At 48.5% G+C, this 25110-nt stretch overlaps 1 protein-coding gene across 1 annotated transcript in view; it reads left to right on the top strand.

Annotated features, from left to right (window-relative positions):
- The first annotated feature begins 4161 nt into the window (after positions 1-4161).
- The window catches only part of RNASEH2B (ribonuclease H2 subunit B), a 67700-nt gene continuing 46751 nt past the window's right edge, over positions 4162-25110 (top strand). Inside the window, 4 exon segments of the mRNA XM_074982685.1 lie at positions 4162-4184; positions 4186-4274; positions 16950-17021; positions 19584-19691. Of these exon segments, the coding sequence (XP_074838786.1) occupies positions 4162-4184; positions 4186-4274; positions 16950-17021; positions 19584-19691 (292 nt within the window).

Here is a 25110-nt window from a genome sequence, read left to right as displayed (position 1 = left end):
ATGGTTCCCAAACTTTTTGGCATCACGCCCCGCTTTTGATTTCTGAGAAACCCTCATGCCCCCTCCTCTTCTTTACCATCATCCAACCCCCGCTTTAACAAAAAATTCAATTTGTAATTTGAAATACACACAAAAGCTTGATGTACCAATGTTATTTAAAACTAAAAATAGCACAAATAATTTTTCTTGGCCTCTTGTGATTGCCTGGTGCAGCCCCAGCTGGCCAGTGGACTGAGCCCTGTGCCAGCCTCAAAAGCTGCCCACCCGCCTGAGATTTGTGCTGCCAGAGTCACCCACATGAGCCCCATGCTTCTGGGGCCATCCAACTGCTTGCTCACCAGCTGCCGGGGCCAGCCGTCCACCTGCCTGCCAGATGCCTGAGCCCCATGCTGCCAGGACCAGCCACCCACTCCAACCAAAAGCCAGCTGCCCACCCAAGCCCCATGCTGCCAGGTCCAGCCGCCCACCCACCATCCCGAGCTGCCTGTGCCCCACACTGCAGGGGCCAGCCACCTGCCCACCATCCCGAGCAACCCAAATCCCACGCTGCTGGTGCCAGCTGCCCAAGCCCTGCTCTGCCTGGGCTAGCTGCCTGAGCCCCACAAGTCCCACAAGCTGGCAGGCCACCCATGCCCTGCAAGCCCTATGAGCCACCCACCTGAGCCCCTCCCCACCCCTCCCACAAAGCTAGGCACCCCCAGCCCCCCATCTAACCCCATCCTCCTCCTCCTCCCCCACAACCCACACTCACTCTCATTTGCAGAAGGCAGCTAGCTCCATGTGGGTCTTTGCCAGCCAGCTTCCTGCTTTTTATAGTGGCTGCACCGGGTCACCCACATAAAATGGCACGGACTGAGAGCCAGAAGCTAAAGCCAGATCTTTCCTCAGGTGGGGGGAATGATGCGGGGGGGGGGGGCTGGGTCACCTTGCACCTCCCCTGGAATTTCGTCACGCACTCCCAGAGGGGCATGCCCCCCAGTTTGGGAAACCATGCACTAGATTATTGACGGGAAATAGAAAAAATTCTATTTCTGATAGAAACATGTTTTGCTTTTTTTAAACGGGCATGGGCCTTGATAAAATGAAAAATCAGGACGTTTCAAGGGCCCCTAATGAAGGGCCTAGGCTCTAGGGTATCACACAACAAATCGGGACTGCTCTGGTAAAACCGAGATATAAGGTTTCTTTATTTTATGTTATATTTTAGATATTCTTGAGTATGTGGCTTAACTCTCTGCAGACTCCAGGCCCTATTGTTGCCAATATTTATAAAGAATATTTTCCATATGAAAAACTTTGTAGACAGGTTTCAACATAGTAACCAGTTCTGTCTGAAATACAGATGCTCTGGCAGAGATCACAAACACAGCCATCTCCAGTGGGTTTTATAATCACTGCAAACTCAAACAGTGGGGTTTATAAACTCTGCTAGTGAATTTTGCAAATCCAGTAATGTGGGTAGTTTGTAGGGTCCTAAAAAGAACATACCTGTGGGCTCATACCAGGCCATCTCTTTATTAGTAGAATTTTCCTCTGATTTGTTTTACAGCAGATGCCATGAGCCTGAGCTTTTCCTATGATGTGAGTAATTCCCATAAGTATGACAATAGGGTAAAGGGATAGCTCAATGGCTTAAGCATGGGCCTGTTAAATCTGGGGTTGTGAGCTCAATCCCTGAGGAGATCTGGGGTAAAAAAGCTTTCCTCCTTTTTCTTTTTTTTTTCCTTTCGCCTTAAAAAAATATTTAAAATTCGGACTGGTGATGGGTCCTGCTGTGAATGCAGGTGACTGGACCCAATGACCTTTGAAGGGCCCTTCCAGTTCTATGAGATAGGTGTAGCTCCACATTTACCGATGATTCCCATGATCCTGAGCTTTTCCTGTGATTTCCTTTTTTCAGATGATCCTGAGCTTTCCCTATGCCTCTAACCCTCCTTACTTTAAAAAAATAAGTTACAGAAAACTGAAGTGAACTTAGTTTAACATAATTTTATGGGTTTAAACATTTATAGCCAAACATCAGGGAATCAGTAACAGAGAGGAAGCCGTGCTAGTCTATACGCTATCAAAACAAAAAGCAGTCAAGTAGCACCTTAAAGACTAGCAAAATAGTTTACTAGGTGAGCTTTCGTGGGACAGACCCACTTCTTCAGACCACAGCCAGACCAGCACAGCTGTTGCTGTTCTGGTCTGGCTGTGGTCTGAAGAAGTGGGTCTGTCCCACGAAAGCTCACCTAATAAACTATTTTGCTAGTCTTTAAGGTGCTACTTGACTGCTTTTTGTTTTGATAGCGTATAGACTAGCACGGCTTCCTCTCTGTTACTCTCTGATTTGCTCACCTTGATTATCTTTTTCTGCTTTGTCCTCCTTGCTTACTGTTTTTGGTTCTCTGTGCCTTAAATATTGAGTCTGTTCTGGTCTGAAGAAGTGGGTCTGTCCCACGAAAGCTCACCCAATAAACTATTTTGCTAGTTTTTAAAGTGTTACTTGACCGCTTTTTGTTTTCATCTAAGACGTTGAAGTGCTCCTGTTTCTATGAGTGTGCATTCACACTGCTATACCAATTGATAAAGTTTTTACAGCTCTAGCCTTGTTTTCTCACAGGCACTCCAAGGGTTTTCTCCTCATATGAATATAAGCAGCATCTCCCTCATGTTGGATTACATTAGACAGGTGGGGGAGGGGGCTGCTAACTGCAGGGCTGAAAGGTGAGGTCCAATCCAAAGGCTGTCTACACTTGCATTCCTCTGTCGAAAGAGGTATGCAAATGAGGAAAATTGAAAATGCAAATGATGTACAAATTTGCACATCTGACACCTCATTTGCACATTCATATTTCAAAATACCTTCTTTTGAAAGAAAACCAGCGTAGACACTGCTGTTTCGAAAGTAAACCCCATCTTCGGAAGAATCCTTCTTCCCCCCAAAAAAGGGAAGCAGGATTCTTTCGAAGATTGGGTTTACTTTCAAAAGAGCAGTGTCTACACTGGTTTTCCTCTTCCGAAAGAAAGCTATTTCAAAATAAGAATATGCAAATAAGGCGTCCAATATGCAAATTTATGTCATTTGCATACCTCTTTCAAAACAGGAAAGCCCTTTCAAAAGAGGAATGCAAACGTAGACCCTTTGGAAAGGAGTATGTTAATGAATGGTTTCAAAAGATGCTAAGGAGGCGCTTCAATGAATATGCAGCACCTCATTAGCATAATGGCAACCACAGCAACTCTAAAGTGCGGCTTTTGGAATCGTGCACAGCCCGATCTTCCAAAAGGAGTCCCTGAGTTTTCGAAAGCCATTGTTCCTATCTGGTGGTAGGAAGAAGGGCTTTCGAAACTGGTGGGGTCCTTTGGGAAGGTCCCGTCTCCACGGGCAGCACGGGATTCAAAAAACCGCACTTTTGAATGGCCGTGGCCGCTACTATGCTAATGAAGCATTGCATATTCATTACAGCACCTCATTAGCATCTTTCAAACCTGCTCATTAACATGTCCCTTTCGAAAGGGAGGGGCTAGTGTGGACCAAGGCAAAGAGTTTGCTCACCCCTGCCGGAGGAGACGGAGTTAGCAGCCGGGAGAAGCTTCTCTCGGGCAGGAATCGCGTTGCTCAGGCGGCACAGCGCGTCTCTACGGTTGCACCCCAGCAACACCTGGCAAGGGCCCTCGAGCGCCGCTGAACAGGGAGAGCTGTGCCCCACCCCGGCCCGCTCTGGAGGCAGTGGATTTAAAGCGATAGGGCTCCAGGGGGGTTCTCGCTGTTACCCGCCGCGTGGGCGGTGAGGGGCGCGGGGGCGGAGCTAGGGGACGGTCGGTCGTCCGCCTGCCTCAGCCAAAGGCGGAGCCTAGCAGCGCCTCACAACGGCTGAAGGGCTCGGGCCGCACGCAGGGAGCGAGCGCGAAGCGTGCCCGGCCCCGCCTCCCCCAGCGGGCTCGTACCATTGGGCGGGGTGGTGAGGGGGGTGCGCGCCAGGCCCAGGTCGGGGCTTCGCTGGCCTCTGAGCGGTGATTGGGTTCCCGCGTGGCCTCTGCGCGCAGGTGGCGCGGCTCCCTCCCCCGCCTGGGCTCTCGGACGCCCGCCGGGCCTGAGGCAGCGCCGGTGGCAGGGCGAATTGCGCGCGAACGCCCCCCCCCTCCACCGCGCTCCGCCGTCCCGCCGTTATTCGGATGCGGGGGCCGAGCCGGGCCGCGGCGAGCGCGGGGGTTTCGGGCCATGCAGGACAGTGGGCGGCGGCGCCCGGCGGACTCGCACTCCGACCAGTGGGTGCTGGTTGCACCAGGTAACACCCCCCCCCCCCACGAGCGACCGACACCCCCCCCCCCCCTCAGCTCCCGCGCGCAGCTCCGTGCTGTGAGATGGCAGCTTGAAGTTTCCTTTTCCTCAGTCACCTCCCTGGGCCGCACTCTCTGCCCCCGCCCCGCCGCAGGGCTCAGAGCCAGCGTGGGACGGGCTGGGCTTGGCAGCCGCCTGGCAGCCCGGGAGGCAGCCGCAGCAGGTGCATGTCAGGCAGGGCTCGGGGGAGTATATCAGGTGCTCCCAAACTTTATTGCACTCTGACCCCTGCCCTTCCCTTGAGACCAAATTACTGCCCGACCCCGGGCGAGGGGACTAGAGACCGAGCCTGCTGGAGTCCCTCTACCTCAGGTGGAGGGGTGGGGAGTGAGGCAAAGCTGAAGGCCAAAGGCTTCTGCTGGGAGCCTGTAACCACTGCTCTGGGCAGGCAGGCTTGGCCTTGGGCGTCTGCCCTGGGTTTTGTGGCTTGGGCTTTAGACTTATTGGGGTCTAGGGCCAAATCAGGCTTGTCAACCTAATTATAAGGGATTTGTGGCCTACTTTGGGGTCCCAACTCATATTTTGAGAGCGTGTGATCTATACCAGTTGCATCTTCTCACTCATGAGTGAGCTAAGTGCATCTCAGAGGTCACTGATGCTGCAGGAGGGAGAGCTCTTCCTTATCAAATACTTAGATTTTCGTAGCCAAGGCTTCTATCGTGTTTTATGCTGAGCCAACCCCTGTTCTGTGAAGCAGGATCATCTGAGGTCACACAGGAAGTTCTCATAGACAAAGAGTGGGCAATAAGATGGAGATGGTTAGCCCCTAGCAAGCCATTGGTGCTTTATTTATTTGTGTTTCCACAAGTATTGCTGCTTGCAGTGCCCATAGTCTGTGGATCACCGTTCCTGAATCGTGGGAGCACCAGGAAGCAGCATGGACCAGGAACTACTTGCTGCAGTTGTCATTGCCTGAGAGGGGCAATCTGTGGACTGGTCATACCTATAGATGTATGGATAAATGTAGCACTGGCATCCTGCCAGGAACTAATCCTGGTGGACTGCATCTGGACCATAGGTCTCTTATTGTTCAACTTTGTGTTATAAAAATTCATAGAGAGTTCACCATTCTGCTTCTCTATTTCTGTAAATGAGGGGATAGTATTTTCATACATCTCTGTGATGTCACAAGGCTTAACTCATTAGATTTAGTAAACTGCTGTGAGATACTTGGAGAGAGAGTGCTGTGCAAGTGCTAAGTATTATTTCTAGAGTACTTCCCTGGGTGCTTGTTGTCATCCGTTTTTTATTACTTCCAGTGAAGGAGCCTCACCTTCACCGTTTAGTCTGTCTTCTTTTTTCTGAAGGGGATGGCATAGATACATAAACATCAGGTTTCTAACACTTAGGTCCCCCAAAAACACAAAGTTCTAAACATGATGGGATCTGCTCAGCCTTCATCCTTACAGGACAAATAAACAAAATTCCCTGTATATCTGATGGAAGAATGTTTCAGATGATGTTTGTTGTGTATTGTAAATTTAAAATGTTAGGATTACAGATATCTGGTTCTTACCTTCTCCAAACAAAAAGATTCTTTGATTTGTAAATTCAGGTGACTGAATAGAGAGAGAATGTACACAAATTGAGGAAGATGCATTTTTGCAACCTTGTTTTCATCTATATTTGCTAATTCCTCCCGTCTTCATTCTCTTTTTTTCCCTGTTCCATACTCTTGGATCTGCCATGAGTTTCCCTCCAAGCCCTGCACACTGCCTCTTAAGCCCCATGTTTAATAAACCTCCATTGCCAACCTGAACTCACAGTTGTCCAAGAGCTGCGGTGACAGGAGAATATGTATTCCATCCCTGGCTGTGCCTACTGCTACTGCTGGGGTAGTTGAAAGGCCCCTCTCACATAGTCCCATGGTGCTGTGGAGAGAGAGGATGAGGTGAGTCCTCTCTCCTTGGAGAACACTGCACCTCAAACCCTTCATCCTCAGCCCCACACCAGAGGCCTCATCCTCCTGAACCCCATCCCTTTGCCCAAGCCTTGAGCTCCCTCATGCACCACTTCTACCACATGCTGTCCATGTCCATGTTGATGCTCATAACAAAAGAAATCTGCACATGGACACAAAAAATTCAAGGGAACAGAATGTACAGCAGTCTGTTGCTGCTGATATTAACAGCTCTTACACATTTCACCTATAGATCTCAAAGCAGTTTTCAAGGCAGGTCAGTATCATTATCTTAATTTTAGAGATGGAGAAACTGAGGGACTGGGAGTTGAAGTGATGCTGCCTACTAGCCCCAGTCTAGGATGGGGGCTCACTTCCTACTCTGAAATATTTATAACGTAGAGTTAAGTACTGAATTCAAACAGTTGGTTTGCCAAAAGATGTCTCTTATCTTTTAATTTTTATACATACTTGCTTAACTTTATGCCCATGAGCAATCAGTTCTGTGCTCACATAAACATTTGTAGGTTTGGAGCCAGAGCTTTGATGAACCCAAACCATTTTCCATACAAAGGCTGCATATAAATGGGGTGGAGGACTTGTACGGTGTAGAAATAATATACCAGCAGAATGCTCCCGCTGTGATCTCAGACACACTGCCAAAGCTGCACCTTTTACTGGTACAGTAAAATTGATCCCCACAAGAAAAACAAGCCATATTGCTAATGTTCACTTTACTGGTATAGCTGTGTCTGCCAGTGCGGCTATGACTGTTGCATACAATGTTCTCTCTACTTTTTTCCATCCATGTTTGGGTTTTGTCCATACTTGTGCAGAATACATTTTTGTATGTGCACCAAAATGTGTCAGTGTGCACCATCAGTAGAAATATAAACCTTAGTGATGGGCATTCTGCTGCTTGGCTGGGTGGCATTTGAGACTCTCCTGAGTAGCCACACAAACACACATCTTACAGGGAACGCTGGTCACAGATTATGCCTCTTCACACACTTATGCCTGCTGACAAATATACGTTTGGTGACAGACAGGAGTGTGGACATAGCCATCATTCACCATCCTTGCCAGCACAGCTCCAGCAAAGTTTAGTCAGTTTATCAAAAGTGTAAGTATCAGAGGGGTAGCCAAGTTAGTCTGTATCTTCAAAAACAGGTAGTAGTCCTTTGGCACCTTATAGACTAACAGGTATTTTGGAGCTTAAGTTTTCATGGGCAAAGACCCGCTTCATCATCTGAGTCATCTGACAAAGTGGGTCTTTGCCCACAAAAGCTTGTTGTCATCAAAAGTGTAGGAAAATACATTCAATTCAATAGAAACCAAAAGCACATATCAGGTTTCAGAAGTCCACAGCAAACAGTTCCAAGGTTTTGCTACTGACATAATCAGAAATATTTCTTGAGTTGAGGTCTATTTGAAGAGTATTTAATAAATTGAATGTTTTTCAATAAGTTTTTGAGAAATTACAGAAGTTGAATACCTCTTTTTGAAGTTCCGTATTTCAAAAGTGTTTTGTCAGAATTCCTATAAAATTACCCTATGGCTACAACAGCAAAATTAGTCTTTTGCTTTCCAAATTTGGGGTGGATTTTTGGGGTGCAGGGTGTGGAAGGGAGGAGGCAGGAGCAGGTACAGCTATGAGGGTCCTGGGAGGGATGAGGGTGCACAAGTAGGGTGAAGTGGATGTGTGGTCTGGAAGGGAAAGAGCAGGGGTTGAGGGTGGAGTGCAAGAAGCTACCTGGTGCAAATGTCGGGGGTGGAGGAGGGATGCATGTCACTCCGGATAATTCAGGGAAATGCTTTGCATTGGCACTGCCCCCTGCCGCTTGTAGTAGTCATAGTTCAGCCAACGGGAGTGATGGACAGGCAGTACCTGCACAGAGCACTTCTCTAGCTCAAGAGCTGCTTCCACCTGCTAGGCTGACTCCGGGGGGCTGGATCCGGCCACAGCTTGCCTATATCAGGCCTATGAGATGTGGAGCTTTCCCCACCTTGCAGGGGTGCAAGCTGACTGCTGCTTCAGTCATGGTGCCCCCTGCATGGCTGTAGCACCAGTACCGTCTCACACCTTGTAGAGTGGACCAAGGTAAGCTGTAGCCCATAGGTTCCCCACTCCTTCTTTAAATATCTGTAATCTTGTTTCTGCATGGTGGGGTGGACTAGAGGGCCTCTTGAAGTTCTTTGCAGCGCTGATTTTTTATCGTTATTGTACACGTTGAGATATAACAGTCAATTATTACTGTATTGCTTGGGACATAACTGATGTCAATCTGTGAATGATGTAGGAAATGTTTGCTTCATTTCTGAATTCTTGAGTATTACACTGAAAACAGGTTTTCTGATTTCAATTTTTTTCTTCTGGGCTGTTCCCATGACCTCTGTTTATTTGCAGAATCCATGATCTCTATGAGGCTCAAAGTCGCAATTAAAGTAAGATAAATAATAACGAATAATCATTTGGAAATGGTGCATCTGCTTGGTACTGAGTGGTGCCTGCTATCACTGGCCTCAACAAATTCCAGAAATTGCACTGATGAGAATACCATTGTTTTCTGTTTCAGGTACTGACAACAGCAGCTCTCCATTTCCTGTGTGGTAACATAGTGGTCACCTAGGGCAGGGGTAGGGAATTTTTTTTTGATCGGGGGCCATTGTGTGTGCCCCACTGACCTACAGTTGGTGGGGCACAAAAAAGAGGGAAGCAAAAAACCCCTCAAAAACACTCACCTCACTCCCCTGGAACTCCAGCCCCACAGGGAGGAAGAGCAGGAATAAGGTTCAGGGCTTATGCCAGGCTAAATTAACTCTTGTCAAGGGCCCTGCAGTTCTGTAGCGGGGACATAAGTGAAGAGTTCAGTGTGTTGGAGGGGGCTTCTGGAAGGGGGAGCAGGACATGGGTAAAAGGTAAGGTGTGGGATCTGTGTAGGATTAGGTTTGGAGAGTAGGGTCTGGGCAGGGTATAGGGTGCAGGAGCAAGATGGTGGTGGAGAGGGCAAGGTCTGGGCAGCAGCGGGGCTGTGTTATTGGGGTCTGGGCAGAAAGTTAGGTGCAGCAGTGGGCTGTCGGTGGGTAATACAGGGGAATGCATGAGGGCGATGGAGGGGAGGTGGTATTTACCAGGCTCAGTTTCCTGGGAGCACATGAGGCTCTGCATCTCCCTGCTGCTCCCATTAGTGTCAGTTTTGGCCAATGGAACCAGCAAGGGAAAAGCCTCCAGGAGAGCAGTTCCTTGCACTGCTCTTTTGCCAGGCATGGGGGACAGGGAAGAGCAGAGTGAAGAGCCACTTCCACCCCTCACCCCACAAGGGTAAAGTATGTCAGCACCAACTTACGTGGAGAAGTTTTATGTCAGAATTTACTGTCTCTCTGGCAACTTCAAGGGTGCGTCTACACTAGCCAGCTACTTTGAAGTAGCTGGCACAACGTCGAAATAGCACGCGTCACACCTACGTGTGCCGTGCGCTATTTCGACGTTGAAATCAACGTTAGGCGGTGAGACGTCGAAATTGCTATTCCTATCCAAAGACGGGAATAGCGCCATACTTTGACGTTCAAGGGCGTGTGTAGACAATCCACGTCCCACTACATTGAAATAGTGGGGTCCTCCATGGCAGCCATCGGCTGAGGGGTTGAGAGATGCTCTGTCCAGCCCCTGCAGGACTCTGTGGTCGCCGCGTGCAGCCCTTAGCCTTGTGCTTCTGGCGGCGGCGGCGGCTGCTGCTGCAGCAGCTGGGAGTCTATGCTGTGTGCATGGGGTCTGCAGGCAGTTGTCAGCACTGTGGACCTTTTGCTGTGCAGGCTGTGTGTGTTTGGGAGGGGCCCTTTAAGGGAGTGGCTTGCTCTTGCCCCAGAAGGGCTAGTCCAGCCTGTGACCACATCCACAGGCTTTGCTGGCCCCTTATTTTGATGGAGAGTGCTTGTGTGTGTGTGTGTGGACAGTGCGCATTTCCTTCCGGGGCGGCTCCTTTTGATATTCCCTGTCACTACTTCAACATTGAATGTCAGTGGCACCAGCCCTGGAGGATGTGTAGACGATACGTGTCAAAGTAGCCTGTTGCAATGTTCTTACTTCAAAACAGGCTACGTCGACGTAGTGTGCTAGTGTAGACATAGCCCAAATGTTTTAAAAATATAACTGAGACTACACAATGAGATTTCTAAAATGCCAGTTTTTAAGACAATAATAAATTTAAGGTTCTGTTTATTTGTCTTCTAGGCTAGCCGTAACTCGAAATAACTTATGCAATTTGTACAATGACTATTTTGAGGAGTAGTGGAAACAGAATACTGCACTCGAAATAGAGTTGCTATTTTGCATATGGTGTTTAGCCCTCGAGTCGCTATTTTGGGATACACTTGTACATAGTGTAGCCATAGCCCTAGTGTTTGAGCTTTCAGAGTTTGTATTTTTAAGCTTTTTTTCCCTGCAATATGAGGACTGGAAGCTTACTTTTTAAAGACAAAAAAGCTGACATTCTTGTATAATATGATTCAAGAGGCAGAGGCTCTGTGAAAGAATAACCCTGATCAAATACTGCAGTAAAATGATCTGAAGAAGTGTGTCTGTCCCATGAAAGCCCATCACCTGATAAACTATTTTGTCACTCATTGAAGTGCTACATGACTCCTTTTTGTTTTATTAGTAGGGGCAGTATTGGATTGGTTGGGGGTCTGGTTAATGAAATGTGGAGGTCTTCACCTTTCTTTCACAGGTTCCAGTCGAGTCCCAGAGAGGACCAAAAATCATGTGATGGCTTTTTGACTGTGTGTGTGTGTGTGTGTGTGTGTGTGAGAGAGAGAGAGAGAGAGAAGAATAGACTATTCACAGAACAATTTTTCATGCAGTGGTGTCTGTGTCACAGCTGATGCTCTTTAGTAACCTATTGGTAGTTTCAGCCTAGAGGTTATAGAATGAGTAGACACTTTCATGTCTAACACTCCACCCTAGAAGTTATTTCTTCGGATTATAGTTGCATCTGCCTGTGTCTTTTCAGTTTTGTGGCAGAGGGTGGTCTGTATTGATAAGAGGTTGGAGTTTAGTTCTTGGTTATTTCCAACCTAACTTCAGCCTAATTTCCTAAACAAATTAGGTTTACCAGCTATGGTTAATCAGTAAGGTCTGAACAGCCTCCTGCCTCCCGTGGGCAGGGGGTTGCTCCAGCCCCGTGGGGCTACTGTGGCTGCCGGGTGCTCTACTGCAACCAGAGCATCCCCTGTCCACAGCAGCCCAGCCTGGGAATGCTGTGGGCAGGGGCGCTCCAGCATGGCCAGAGCAGCACCTGCCCATGGCACACTACAGCTGCTCTGACTTAAACACTGCCTTAGAATCACCTCTGAATTTAGCCCTTTGTGTCAATGATTGCTAGACTGATAACTGTGATGGTATTGACAGTAAGCATTAGAGAAGTCCTCACTCAGTTTTAGAAGATAGTTTTGTGTATTTGTTATGAAGATGTGAGAAATGTAAGCTTTTCAATATTTTCTTATGTTTAAACATAGTTGAGAAATCAAAGGCAAAATTTTCAAAAAAGACTAAATGGATGCTCCTGCAGAATGTGTCTGTGCAGAAGTTCTAGTTTGCTGAGCTAGTTGAAGGGTTTTGTGAAGAGGCAGTGTGGGATTGCTTTTGGTTCTGTCTCTGTTACTTGAGTGACTTTTTGACCTCTGCCAAAGTCACTTGCCCTTTCTGTAACTGTGTTTATGCCTCTATTGATTGGAACTAATTCATATCTCATATTGATTATTAATTAAATGTTGTAAGATACTTGGATGAATAAAGGGCCAGAAGTCCTACGTAATCTTACTTGGCTGTTCAGAAAGCCTTCATTTACTTATAAACCCTGGGTTCAGTATGGAGGATTGTCACCATTATGTACAGTAAACTCTCGAAATGCATGATTTTGAGTTGCGCTTAACTCTCTTTAATGCAACTCAAAATCCTGCTCAACCTCCCTACCCCGCCAACACCATGAGGCTCTGGTTCAATCCACTCCCAGGCACAGTTCTGGCTCAGCCTTCTGTGTGTGGCTCCAGCTCAATGTCTTCCGGCCCCAGTTCAGCCCTCCTCCCCGGCACCCCCATGCACAACTCTGGCTCCACTCCCAGCCTCCCCGGCCCCAGTTCAAACACCCCGTTGCCTGGCTCACCACCTGAGCACAGCTGCGGCTCACCACTCCTGTGTGTGGCTCTATCTCCAACCCTTGTCCCTGGTTCAACTCCCCCCACATGCATCTCCCACTCAACTCCACCCCTCGCCCCCCTGCAGCCCTAATTCACCCCTGGCTAAACCCTCTGCTTCTCTCCCATGGCCCCAACACATCTCCAGGCTTAACCCTCCCCAGCTGCCCCCCACAACTCCAGGACTTACCTTTCAAAAGAAGCTCCAGGTTCTCCTGCTGCTTCCCCAGCTGCAGAATGTGCATTCTGCCCAGGGGGAAAAACCACCCCCGCCAACTTTTGCGCAATTCAGGTTATGTGAGGGTGCATAGGCACGCAACCCTTGTTTAAATTGAGGTACTACTGTATTATAGAAATATTGTTAGTGAATTAAAATAATGTACTTAAGAGTTCATTGGCTCTATGTGAGACACAAATGAAGTCATAATATTAGTGTTTAATATTACTAAATACTAATTAATATTTCTGTCACTCTTTTTATTTAAAGCCTTTCATCAAGTTTTTATCAAAATGTTACCCTTTTATAAAGGGTGCAGAGGCTGCAGTTGGCTGGCAGTAGTGCAGAAAATGAAAGAAAATACAGTTATGTAAATTACTTAAACTGGATAAGTCTGTGTTTTAATATAATTTTTAAGATGAAATTTTAACTTTGTATTTCCAGACTTTTTAATGAGACTTTATATTTTTTTAAATACCTAAATGTTCTTTTAAGTTTTTTTTTCTCTAAAGTAATTGATATTTACATCTTTGAGGGATCTTTTTGCCTGATAGTTTCATATCCTTTGATACCAGCCTGTTAAAGTATTAATTTTTAAAATTTACACATAAAATTGCTTTTGGACTATCCATAATTGCTTCATGTAGCATGGACAGGAGGTGGGGGTGTTCCTTTTCCTGTTTTTTTAATGTATCAATAATCATTATGTATGTGGAATTTGGTTGTATGTGTGACCTCCAGGATATGTGATATAGTTTCCCCCAACATTTTAGGAATGAGTCCATCAGGGTGAAAGTTGTCAGGTGACTTGAATATTTTCTTTAAATGTGGAAGAAGTCTGGACACTTTTAAAAAGCTTTACTTGTTCTTTTTGGAATTATTTTAGACTTGGCTTGTGTTAAGGTGGGAGAGGCATTTACGTGAGAGAATGCTTGAGGATAGAAAATCAGTGTGTTGGGATTGCCCTTTGTATACCTGCTGTGCTGCATATTTTCAAAGCTTTTATAGCCTCTCTTAAATCTTCTTCAGGATAGAATAAGTTGTGAAATTCACTCTGTAGACTTCAGTAAAAATAACATGTACATCTTGAAGTAGTTTTTGAATAATGTGTAGTTGTTACTTGATGAATAACGCATAGGTTACTGTAGAAAATATCTTAAATTATATTTACCTAAACCAATTTTAGAGAGACAAGGTGGCTTAGGCAATATTCTTTTATTGAGCCAATTAAGAAAAATCTTAAACTTGTCTCTCTCGCTAACAGAAGTTGGGTCAGTAAGAAAGTGGTCCTCAACCTAAGGGAACATGTACTGAAGGGGGACAGAGAGGTTTTTCCAGGGTGTGGATCAACTCATGTTAGATATTTGCCTGGTTTTACAACAGGTTATGTAAAAAAGCATTGGCAAAGTCAGTACAAACCAAACTTTCATACAGACAATAACTTGTTTACACTATTGTATATACTAATGCTGTACTATTGTATATACATTATTTATATTCCAGTAGATTTGTAATTGTATGGTAAAAATGAGAGAACACCAGCTGTGCCCCCAAACTCCCTCACCCTTATACCCAGAGCCCTCTAGTTAGTTTTGATCTGCTCAGCATGACACCTTGGAGTATCATAAGTGTTCACATGGATGAGAAGCATGGGGTAGTAGTCAGAGGGGTGGATGCTCCTTGACAATCCCTCTGTAATGTCTTGGATATGGGCACCCGATAGGCAGCTTATCTCCCGAGATCTCATGTCAGGATGATAGATGGATTCATTTGTCCACCTCAGAAGAGAGTATCCAAACAAAACTACCAAACATTTTCTCCTGGGAGTGGTGGTTACAGACCTCACAAATTTGGGGTTGTGTGGCTTCTTCTACTTGGGGGCAGTGGGGGATGGTTGATAGCACTTGTCTCATATCCAGGGCAGCATAATGGTTCTCCAGAACTACAGCAGGTGGGTTGGGAGCAGGGGTGGAGCACTGCCTGCTACCAGAAGCAATTAGTTGTCAGTGTCCTCCTTGAGACACAGCCATCTCCTCCTCCTCCAGTTGTATGCCAGCAGACCTTAGTAGCTGGATAGCTTCCTCAGCCTTAGATGTCTTCACAAGAATGTTCTCAAGGAATTCCTCATGGTCACGGATGCTTTTCTCGCTTGCTGAGAGAGTCCACCAATAGGCACGTTTCACATTTGATGATCACCCCAACCTGGATTTCTGTAAGTGAGAAGTGCAAGCCAGTCTCTACAAAACCACAACGGGATCCGCATAGACGCATCCATGGTCAGATGGTCTGTCTGTGTGCAAGCTCACACAAAATAACGATGTCTAAATTAATTGTTACCAAACAGGAAGTTTGTGGAAACATCGATAAGTGCATAAGAGAAATCTGGCAGTTTTCTCCCCCAAAAAAGCAAAACAAACAAAAAAACTAACAATGCCAAGAGCCATTAGGAAAGTGATAGAAACTGAAACTGTCGTAATGACGCTGTATAAATTCAGGGAACACCTACAACCTGAGTACCACATGAAGTTTTGGTCACACTCCTCTCTAAAAATGATATAATAGAAAAACTGCGGGGAAGGGCAACAAACATGATTAGGGTGTCAGCTTAGAAAAGAAGCAATTTAAAAGAAAATATAATAGAGATGTATAAAATCATGAGTAGTTGTAGAACCCAAACAGGGAATTGTTATTTATGCCTTCATGTAACCCAAGAACTAGGGACACTCAATGAAATTAGTAGAAGGTTTAAAACAAACAAAAGGACACAAAGGACAGTTAGCCTGTGGAATGCGTCATGGGACCTAGTGAAGGCCAAAAATATAACTGGGTTTAAAAAAAAATTGGGTAAGTTCATGGAGGATAGGTCCATCAATAGCCAAGATAGTCAGGGACGCAACCCTCTGCTGTGGCTGTCCCTAAACTTCCAACATCGAGAAGTTGTTAGTGGATAACAGGGCGATGGATGATTGGAAGTTGCCCTGCTCTGTTTTCTCTGAAGCATTGGCATTTACCACTGTCCTAAAATAGACTAATTGGCAAGATGGCCATTGTTCTTGTCCAGCTTGGCTGTTTTTGTGTTCTGAGGAGAGGCTAGAGAGACTGGGACTTTTCAGTCTAGAAAAGAGGAGACTGAGGGGCGATATCATAGAGGTATATAAAATCATGAATGGTGTGGAGAAAGTGAATACAGAAAAGTTATTTACTTGTTCCCATAATCTAAGAACTAGAGGACACCAAATGAAATTAATGGGTAGCAGGTTCAAAACTAATATAAGAAAGTTGTTCTTCACACAGCGCACAGTCAACCTGTGGAACTCCTTACCAGAGGACGCTGTGAAGGCCAGAACTCTAACAGAGTTTAAAAAAGAGCTCAATAAATATTTGGAGGTTAGGTCCATAGATGGCTATTAGCAAGAGGTAAGGTATGGTGCCTCGCCTTTTGTCGAAGGCGGGAGATGGATGGCAGGAGACAAATTGCTTGATCATTGTCTTCGGTTCACCTCCTCTGGGGCACCTGGCATTGGCTACTGTCGGCAGACAGGATACTGGGCTAGATGGACCTTTGGTCTGACCCAGTATGGCCGTTCTTATGACGTAATGGCCATAATGTTTGTGACATTCAAGGGGAAAAATAAATATCTAAAGGTAAATCAAATTATAGTTTGGAACTTTCTCATCCAGCAACATCCCTTGTCTGGCAGGACCATGGATGTTGCTGGCCCTGAGAACATCTGGACCAGAGAACTCCAGCTGTGTGGGGCCAGAGTGGAGCCCTGATAGTGGCAGAGAGCCCTATTGGCAGCCTGCTCTTAGGAGCCCCAGGGGCAGCCCTGGGACAGAGAGCTAGGTCATGGAACCCCACTATGAGGAGCTAGCTGTGGTTGGGGAGCCCCACTGCACAGAGCCCTGCCAGCCGCTCATACCTGTGGGGGACCCTGGCCAGGCAGGGATACCCCAGCAACCCTGGAGTGGGGAGCTGGCTAGGGAACAGAGCCTTGCCAGCACCCAGGCAACTGTGGGGAACCCACCCAGGGCAGGAGAGCCTGGCAGCCCCATGGGAGAGCCTGGCAAGAGTGAGGTCTGCCTCCAGGCAGCTTGGGGCAGGGAGCCTGTGACAGCCAAGAGGAGAGCCAAGCCAGCAAGCTGGTGCCCCTCGGGGCAGCCAGGAGGCCTGACCTCCCGTTGACCAGCAAATCCCCTCATCTGGGACCACAAGGGTGTTAGACAAGGGAGGTACAACCTATAATATAGACAAGTATGTTGAAATATGATGGAGGGAAATATCTCACTTATAATTTTATAAATCTTTTCAGAGTCTGTTACTGAGCTTCCTTTGAAACCTGATGGTGGACCTTTATTTGTAAGACTACGTAATCCAAGTACAGGCAAGTCAGCAACATTTAAGGACATTGTTAATATTATGATTAATTCTCTCCTAGTTCTGTCAATGGATTAATATTTTGCAAACTGATATTATAGTATGAATCTCATGTGCCAAAGATTTTGCTGTGATGCCCTATAGTTAAGTCAGGTCAAACATTTAAGATTTATTTATGATTTTAACGTAATTGGTGAAGCTGTTTATCAGACATATTGGCCTGCAGTGACAGAGAGGGAGCTGTGCTAGTCTATATACTATCAAAACAAAAAAGCAGTCAAGTAGCACTTTAAAGACTAACAAAATAATTTATTAGGTGAGCTTTCATGGGACAGACCCTACTTGACTGGTTTTTTGTTTTGGCCTAAAGTGGTATACAATAAACCCTTGATTTACTGGACTCTTGGGGAAAAGGGGTGTCCGTTAATGCTGAAAGTCCATTACATCTGAATGGTTACACTGTATGGCAATGCATTGACCTTCCCAACCCGTCACTCCTGTCCTCTTCCCCACTCTTCCCTTCCCCCCCTCATTCCCTGGTGGCTCCCCCTGCCCTGGCAGCTCCAGCCCCAGCATCTGCTCCTCCAGCCCTGGTGGCTCTGGTGAGTCAATGGCTTTTATTGGGGGTGGGGGTGGGGAGGAGTGGAGTGTCTTTTATCCGAAATCTGTTAAATTGGGGTCCATTAAATTGAGGGTTTACTGTATTGCAAATGTCCATTTTTTTAAATGCATTAATTTGTTTGGGGAGCCATAAGCCTTCCTTTTAAACCCAAATTTAGATTCTTATAGTATAAGTCACCTTATACTATAAAATAAACATTCAGTTAGTAGAGGCTTCTACTACACATGCCAAACTTTTGAGACTTTTCATTTTTAACTAATTTTCTTTTTACTTGGTCCAAAGTGTGGTATCTCTTTTCTTGTCAGTAGATGATGATTTACCTTTAATTAGAAATGTACTAGGAAAACAAATAATGTAGAAAATTTAATTAACCTCCCTCCAACCTTCAGACAATCATTTTTTACTTCAGTTGTGTAGCTAGAGCATCTTAAAGCTGCCTTTGTGTAAATACTTTCTTTTCATTAAATTATACAGTATTAAACCCTGTTTACTTAAACAGAAAATCTTCACATGTAAAATAGTTTGAAATATATCTGTTTCAGGTTGTTTCTTCACTCCATTCATAAATTAATTTGCTTCCTGTAGGGTAACTGGCTTTTTTAAAATGTCACTGCTTATGATTATGGTTTTAAAACACACCTGGGAACCATAATTAAAAGTTCAGATAATCTGTTAGTTTCTGTTTTGTTCTTAAAGAAAGAGACTAATGAAAAACTAGAGATGCAGAATGGAAAGACGGTTTACTAATTCTATTAAAAATTTTCAGAATTGAGCTTCAGAATATAAAGCAGTGCACCTCTTCCACCTGCTGTGCTGAATTGGCTTTGCAGTTTGTCTCCAGAATTGAGAAAAGGTAGATAAGAATTTATAATGTACCAGGGAGGGCAGTGATCTATTTAACTTGTAGAATGAAAAGTATTCAGGTCTTTTTTTTTTATTCAGAGGGAGAGGGATTGAGAGGAAGGCTGAAAGAGTAGTTGTTGACACCAAATCTGGATATCTTACTTTAAAATTACCAGAAGCTTATTTAAAGACCTGTAATGTACAAACCTTTGTTTATGTTACCTTACATATGAATGGAGATTTTGAAATAGAAAAAAAGAAACAACCTTATAACATAACATCATTTTATTATATTTGTCTGTTAATAAATAATCTCAAAATATTGTATGAACACCCATTCAATGTTGTGTTCCTGAGTGTTCAGCCAGAACTAAGTAAGTCATCAAAATCATACAACTTCCAAAGCAAAGTCTTGGTGATGTTCATTATGGTAATGGAGATTGTCAGCCTTGTTCACAATATATTTGGCATTTGTAATGAAAACTCTTATGGGAGGCTTAAGGTGATCCATTCCACTTTGACCACATGAACCAATGAGAAGCAGCTAGATATTGGGAAGGGACTAAAATAAAGCAGTATCTCTCATCTCCAAGATTTCAAATTTCTAATGAAACCCCCTGATTCAGCTTTCTCATTCACCTAATTAATTTACCCCATAACTTCCCTGCATCCATACCAACACACAAAAGTAAATGCCAAATAAAAAAATGGCACTTCAAGACTCAGGGTTTTCATTCCTATTCCTGAGTCAGATAACTCAGACAGACACAAAGAAAGAAGAGGGAAATTCTGGTTGCCACCATCCCCCTCCCATACAGAGAAAAGCTAATTTCTTGTGTAATCTGATTTGGGTTTGAATCAGAAGCTATGCATTGTAAGATGAACTATTCACACTTCTTGTTTATTGATTGAAAATTCAGTAAGGATTATAGAGCTGGTAAAGGAACATCTGTATGTAATAGGTTTTTTGTCTAAGCTTTCTTTGTAGTTGCACTTTTTGTAGAATGTATGTATGTTTATGTATATATTAGGCACATTCTTCAGACGGATGGTCTTTTGATTTTCATGAAAGCTTACAAATACAAACCAGATTTCTTTTAACAGGGGAAGCGGCCCTCTGCTTATTCAATAGCAGTGCACAGCAGCTGTTTGAAGTGAAAGCTTTTCATGAAGAATATCGTTCTTGGTTTATAGGTCAGGCTGTTCAACATGGTGAGTAGCATAGTATTTCCTCTCTCTTACCCAATTGTAACGAATATTCATGCGTTTTCCCCACATGCTTACGAGTGTGTCTCCTAATTGTAAAGACCAGTAATACCGTTATCTCCACCTTCTGAGGCACTCACATGCCATCTGGGTTTAGCCAGGGCTGGGGCTTTGTGGTCTCTTAGAAGACTGCCTGTGGCAGCTGCAATTAGGCAGATGTTCATGTGTCTTGAAAAAAATCAAACTGTAGTAAACTCAAATGCCATACAATATTTAGCTGTCCTTGTCAATCAACCTGACAAGTCCTCAGGGTATGTTTGTATATTTTAATGTTGGGGTGGGGGTGGGGGGGGAGAGCATAAATGGATTCATTTATTTTAGCAGTGAAGTATCATTTCAGGCATGGAAACTTTTCGTCCCTCTTCCTTTTGCTTACCACTCTGGTTGTAGACAAGTATTGGAATCTCAAGCTAATGGTTCTTTTCTGAGACTCTTATTGAGGAATTTCATGTCCTGGAGCAACTTTCCCTATTATTCACAACCTCTTCTTATCTTAGCCTTTCTTTTTAAATGAAAGGGAAACATCTTTCTGTATTTTCTCACCAAGAATCTAATTTTTTAAAAATTAGTGAGAAAGTCACTAGAGAAATGTTTCTTGCCCAGTTAGTTATTGCCTTTATTTGGTTATTTTTTTTCTAGAAAAAATATCCATCTAATGAGAGAGGAATAAACACTTTTCTGGAAACAGTATCACTTCTTTAATTGAATTATCTCTAGGTGTGTAAATTTCCTTTGCAAAGGTACATGCATATAGGAATAATCACATTTCGGGTAATGCTGCTGTAAACTTTGACTTGCTGTGAATGCGTGTTGTCTGAAGGAAGTTTTCATAATTCATATTACTGTTCATATTGAATTTTCTAAGTCCCCTTGGAGTTGTCTCACAGTGTGCTGATATGCCACTGATGCTCACCCACCAGTTCTGTGGGGCTCCCCAACACCCTTTCTTGCTGGGCCAAGTCATCTTGGCTACGTCTACACGTGAAGCCTACATCGAAGTAGCTTATTTCGATGTTGCGACATCGAAATAGCCTATTTCGATGAATAGCGTCTACACGTCCTCCAGGGTCGGCAACGTCGATGTTCAACTTCGACGTTGCTCAGCCCAACATCGAAATAGGCGCAGCGAGGGAACGTCTACACGTCAAAGTAGCACACGTCGAAATAGGGATGCCAGGCACAGCTGCAGACAGGGTCAACGGGCAGACTAGCGCTTCCGGGGCAACAGCTAGCCGCTCCCTTAAACGGCCCCTCCCACATACACTCAGCCTGCACAGCACGCGGTCTGAGGAGCCATAGGCACACAGACCCCGGGCGCCGCAGTCATGGACCCCCAGCAGCAGCAGCAGCAGCAGCAGCTAGAGGTCCACCCAGCCCTCCCGGCAGGAGCAGGGCTTGCCCTGGCCCATGCCATGTGGGAGGCAGCTGAGTACCTCCTTGCCCCAGGGGAGGAGATGCCCCCAGGGCAGCAGGGCTCAACCCCTACCCCTGCAGCACCCCGCTCCACCCCCCGCCTCACACGCCGTCGGCTGTGGAGCTACCCCACCAGCACCGACTGGTGGGAGCGGCTGGTGCTTGGGGAGTGGGACGACGACCACTGGCTCAGGAACTTCAGGATGACCCGGCAGACATTGCTGGAGCTGTGCCAGTGGCTCACCCCCGCACTCAGGCACCGGGACACTGCCATGCGGCGTGCCCTCCCTGTGGAGAAACGGGTCGGCATCGCTGTCTGGAAGCTGGCCACTCCGGACAGCTACTGATCCGTGGGGCAGCAGTTTGGTGTCGGAAAGGCCACCGTCGGGGCTGTCTTCATGGAGGTAAGAGAACCCACGGGGGGGGCCAGAGCAGGGCAGGGCAGGGCAGGGGGGCCAGGGCAGGGCCACGCACACCCTGCTCACCCCTCATTGGGGCTGTCCCATGTGCTTTCTCTGCAGGTCGTGCGTGCCATCAACGCCATGCTCCTGCACAGGCTCGTGAGGCTGGGGGACCCACATGCCACTGTCGCCGCCTTTGCCACCCTGGGCTTCCCCAACTGCTTTGGGGCTCTGGATGGGACTCACATCCCCATCCGCGCCCCGCATCACAGTGGAGGACGATACCTCAATCGGAAGGGCTACCATTCTGTCGTCCTGCAGGCCTTGGTGGACAGCCGGGGACGTTTCCAGGACATTTACGTGGGCTGGCCTGGCAGCACCCACGACGCCCGGGTTTTCCGGAACTCGGGCCTGTGCCGCCGGCTGGAGGCGGGGACCTACATCCCCCAGCGGGAGATCCCTCTGGGGGACACCACCATGCCCTTCTGCGTCATCGCAGATGTGGCATACCCCCTCCGGCTGTGGCTCATGCACCCCTACACGGGCCATCTCTCCGCTAGCCAGGAGCGCTTCAACGAGCACCTGAACCGTGCGCGCCAGGTGGTGGAGCGCTCATTTGGCCGCCTGAAGGGACGCTGGAGATGTCTCCTGACCCGCCTGGATGCGGGCCCCAACAACATCCCCCAGATTGTGGGTGCCTGCTGCGCCCTGCACAACCTCGTGGAGAGCAAGGGGGAGACCTTTCTGCAGGGCTGGGCCGCGGAGGCCGGCAAGGCACACGTGCAGCCACCTGCTGCCCCCAGTCGGCAGGTGGACCCCGAGGGGACCCGGGTCTGGGAGGCCCTGCGGGCCTACTTCGACCAACAGGCCGCGGGGTGAACTCTGCCCAGGCCCCCTACTGCCCGCCCCTTCCTCCCCCACACTCCTGCCCCAACGCCCACACCATGGAGCACCCCACCGCCCCCCCTTCCCACTTGTCCTGGACAAATGACAGCACGAACTTGTGGGTGAACGTAAATTTTTTTTTTCTGGCCGAACCTTTTTTTTGGGGTGTAAATAAATATGTGAAGCACAAACAGAAAACTAAGTACAAACGTTCAACCAAAGCAATATGTACACAAATAAAACAAACCAAAGAAACAACTGTGTGGCATACATAATAAAAAGAAGAAAACCAGGGAGGAGAAAGGGGAGAACTATTTACATGGGGGGGACGGGGCAAACGGAGGCACCAAAAAAACAGGGTCCAACTATATACAACAAGGGGGGGGCCACGTCCCGGGCCCCTCGCCCCTATAGTCCGGCACTGGGCGTGCCCCGCCGGGAGCCCCGCCGCGCCTGCAGTCTGGTCCGTGGCTGGGTGGGAGCGGGCTGGACCGGAAGGTATCGGTGCCAGTGAGTCTCAGGTGGCTCCAGGGGTCCCTCGGCGCTCTGGTCCTCGCGGGTGGGTGGTGGGGCGACGGCGGACGGGCCGGCGACGGCCGGAGCAGCTGGTGGTGGGGCTGCAGGAGCTGGCAGGGCGGGCGATGGCTCGGCCGGCGCGGCATGGGGGGCCAGGTAGTCCACGAGCCGGTTAAATGTCTGCATATAGGCCCCCCATGCCTCCTGGCGCCAGGCCAGCGCCCGCTCCTGCAGCTGGAGGTGCTGCTCCGAGACCTCCAGCTGCCAGCGGAGGATGGCCAGCAGCTGGGGGTCCGTCGCCGTCGGCGGTAGTAGGCGCGGGGTCCGCCGTCTAGCCCTCCGCGGGGCCGGTCGTTCCTCGGCCGAGGGGCTACCCTGGAGCGATGGTCCCGGAGGGCTCTCCGGGACAACTGAGGCCTCGCCGGCGCTCTCTTCCGGTCCTTCTGATGGTGCAGGTGCAGGTGCAGGACACAGGAGAGGAGGGGGGAAAGAAGAATGGAGACAGGCATTAGTGTGGGCCCCGAGCCGTGGCCTCTGTCCCCCCCGCCCTGTGCTGCAGGTTCCCCATCCCCGTCCCCGGGAGATGCTGCTGTGATGGATGGGGTTCAGGGGTCCCCCTGCCCTGCACCCCGTCCCCTGGTGGGAGCGACTCTCACTTCACCCCGCAGGGTCTGAGAGCAGGAGAGGTTTCTTAGGCCACAGATGGCCAGTTTCTCCCAGGAGTGACAGCACCAGCTGTCGGAAGAGACAGTCCTTCCAACCCGTCGTGGGGAGAAGACCCCAAGGGGGGCCCCTCTGGGATGCAGCTTTCCCCCTCCTCAGGCTGGCTGCCTACCAGCTCTCCCTTCCCCTAGCCTCTACCTGTGGCCCCCGCCCTTGCCCCCCAATTCCAAGCCAGCTCGGCTCCTCCCTCCTGTTTGTTCAGGGCAGAGGTGTCACCTGCCAGCTGTAGCGCCAGGATCCTCCTTTGGCCCTGGGAGCTCTTCGGCTCTTGTGGCTCATATGTAGCCTGAGTCTCCCTTTTGCACTCCCCCCCCTCCATCACATGCTGCTGCTGCGGGGTGTCCCACCCCCTCCGCCCGGGGGCCCCTTGAGGTTCCGCTCCCCCCTGGCCCGGGGATGGGGCATGGCACTGTCATGCAGGGTGGGGGCGGGCAGGGGCTGATGGCTGCAGTGCTGTGAGGGCCATGGCCCTGGTGTCCTTGGGGCCATGGCCATGTGAGCGTGTGGGGGGCCCTGGACACATCTCTGTTACCCCCGCCCCTCAAGCCCAGGGGTGTCCACCAGAGAGGGGTACCTACCTGTTGGTCCGCTCCCACGGTCCGGAGATCCCCGGGGGTCGGAGGCCCTGCTGCTGCTCCGGGATGGCAGGAGGAGGATCTGCAGGCTGGATTCTGCGGAGGAGGAGCCCCTCTCCTCCTGCCGCGATGTCCCGGGGATGGCCTCCGGGGGGTCCCCCGGGGTGCAGGGCTTGCCTCCGGGGCAGACTCCGTCTGCAGGGCCTGCTGGGGCTTGTCAGCCGAGGTGTCAAGGGTGGCCGGAGGGGAGGAGGTGTGCCGGGAGCCCAGGATGTCCCTGAGCTCCCTGTAAAAGGGGCAAGTGACGGGGGCGGCCCCAGATCGGCTGGCCGCATCCCGGGCCCGGGCATAACCCTGCCGCAGCTCCTTCACCTTACTCCTCACATGATCAGGAGTGCGGGCAGGGTGACCCCGGGCAGCCAGGCCATTGGCCAGCCGAGCGAACGCATCCGCGTTCTGCCTCTTGCTCCCCATTACCTGGAGCCCCTCCTCCTCGCTCCAGAGCCCCAGCAGGTCCCGCAGCTCGGCCTCCGTCCAGGAGGGGCCCCGCTGCCGCTTTCCAGACTGGCTGGCCCTCTGGCTGGGCTGGCTGCCCTGGCTCCCCTTGGGGGGGGTCCCCTGGGGGTGCTGGGGGGGCTGCTGGCTCGCCATCGCCGCTGGCTGGGTGGCTGAGGGCTGTGCAGGCTAGCCGCGTGTGCAGGCTGCAGCCTGCACATTGCCTTAGCTTCCTGCAGAGTCAGGGACGGGGAGGGGACCTTTAAGGGGCCGCTCCACGTGGCCACCAGTGAGCTGAGGGGCTGGAGAGAGCGTCTCTCAACCCCCCAGCTGATGGCCGCCATGGAGGACCCGGCA

This window comes from Carettochelys insculpta, chromosome 1 (genome assembly GCF_033958435.1).
Source record: "Carettochelys insculpta isolate YL-2023 chromosome 1, ASM3395843v1, whole genome shotgun sequence".
Classification (NCBI taxonomy): domain Eukaryota; kingdom Metazoa; phylum Chordata; order Testudines; family Carettochelyidae; genus Carettochelys; species Carettochelys insculpta.
Note: the sequence above shows the minus strand (reverse complement) of the source record. Positions and strands in the feature narration are given on the sequence as shown.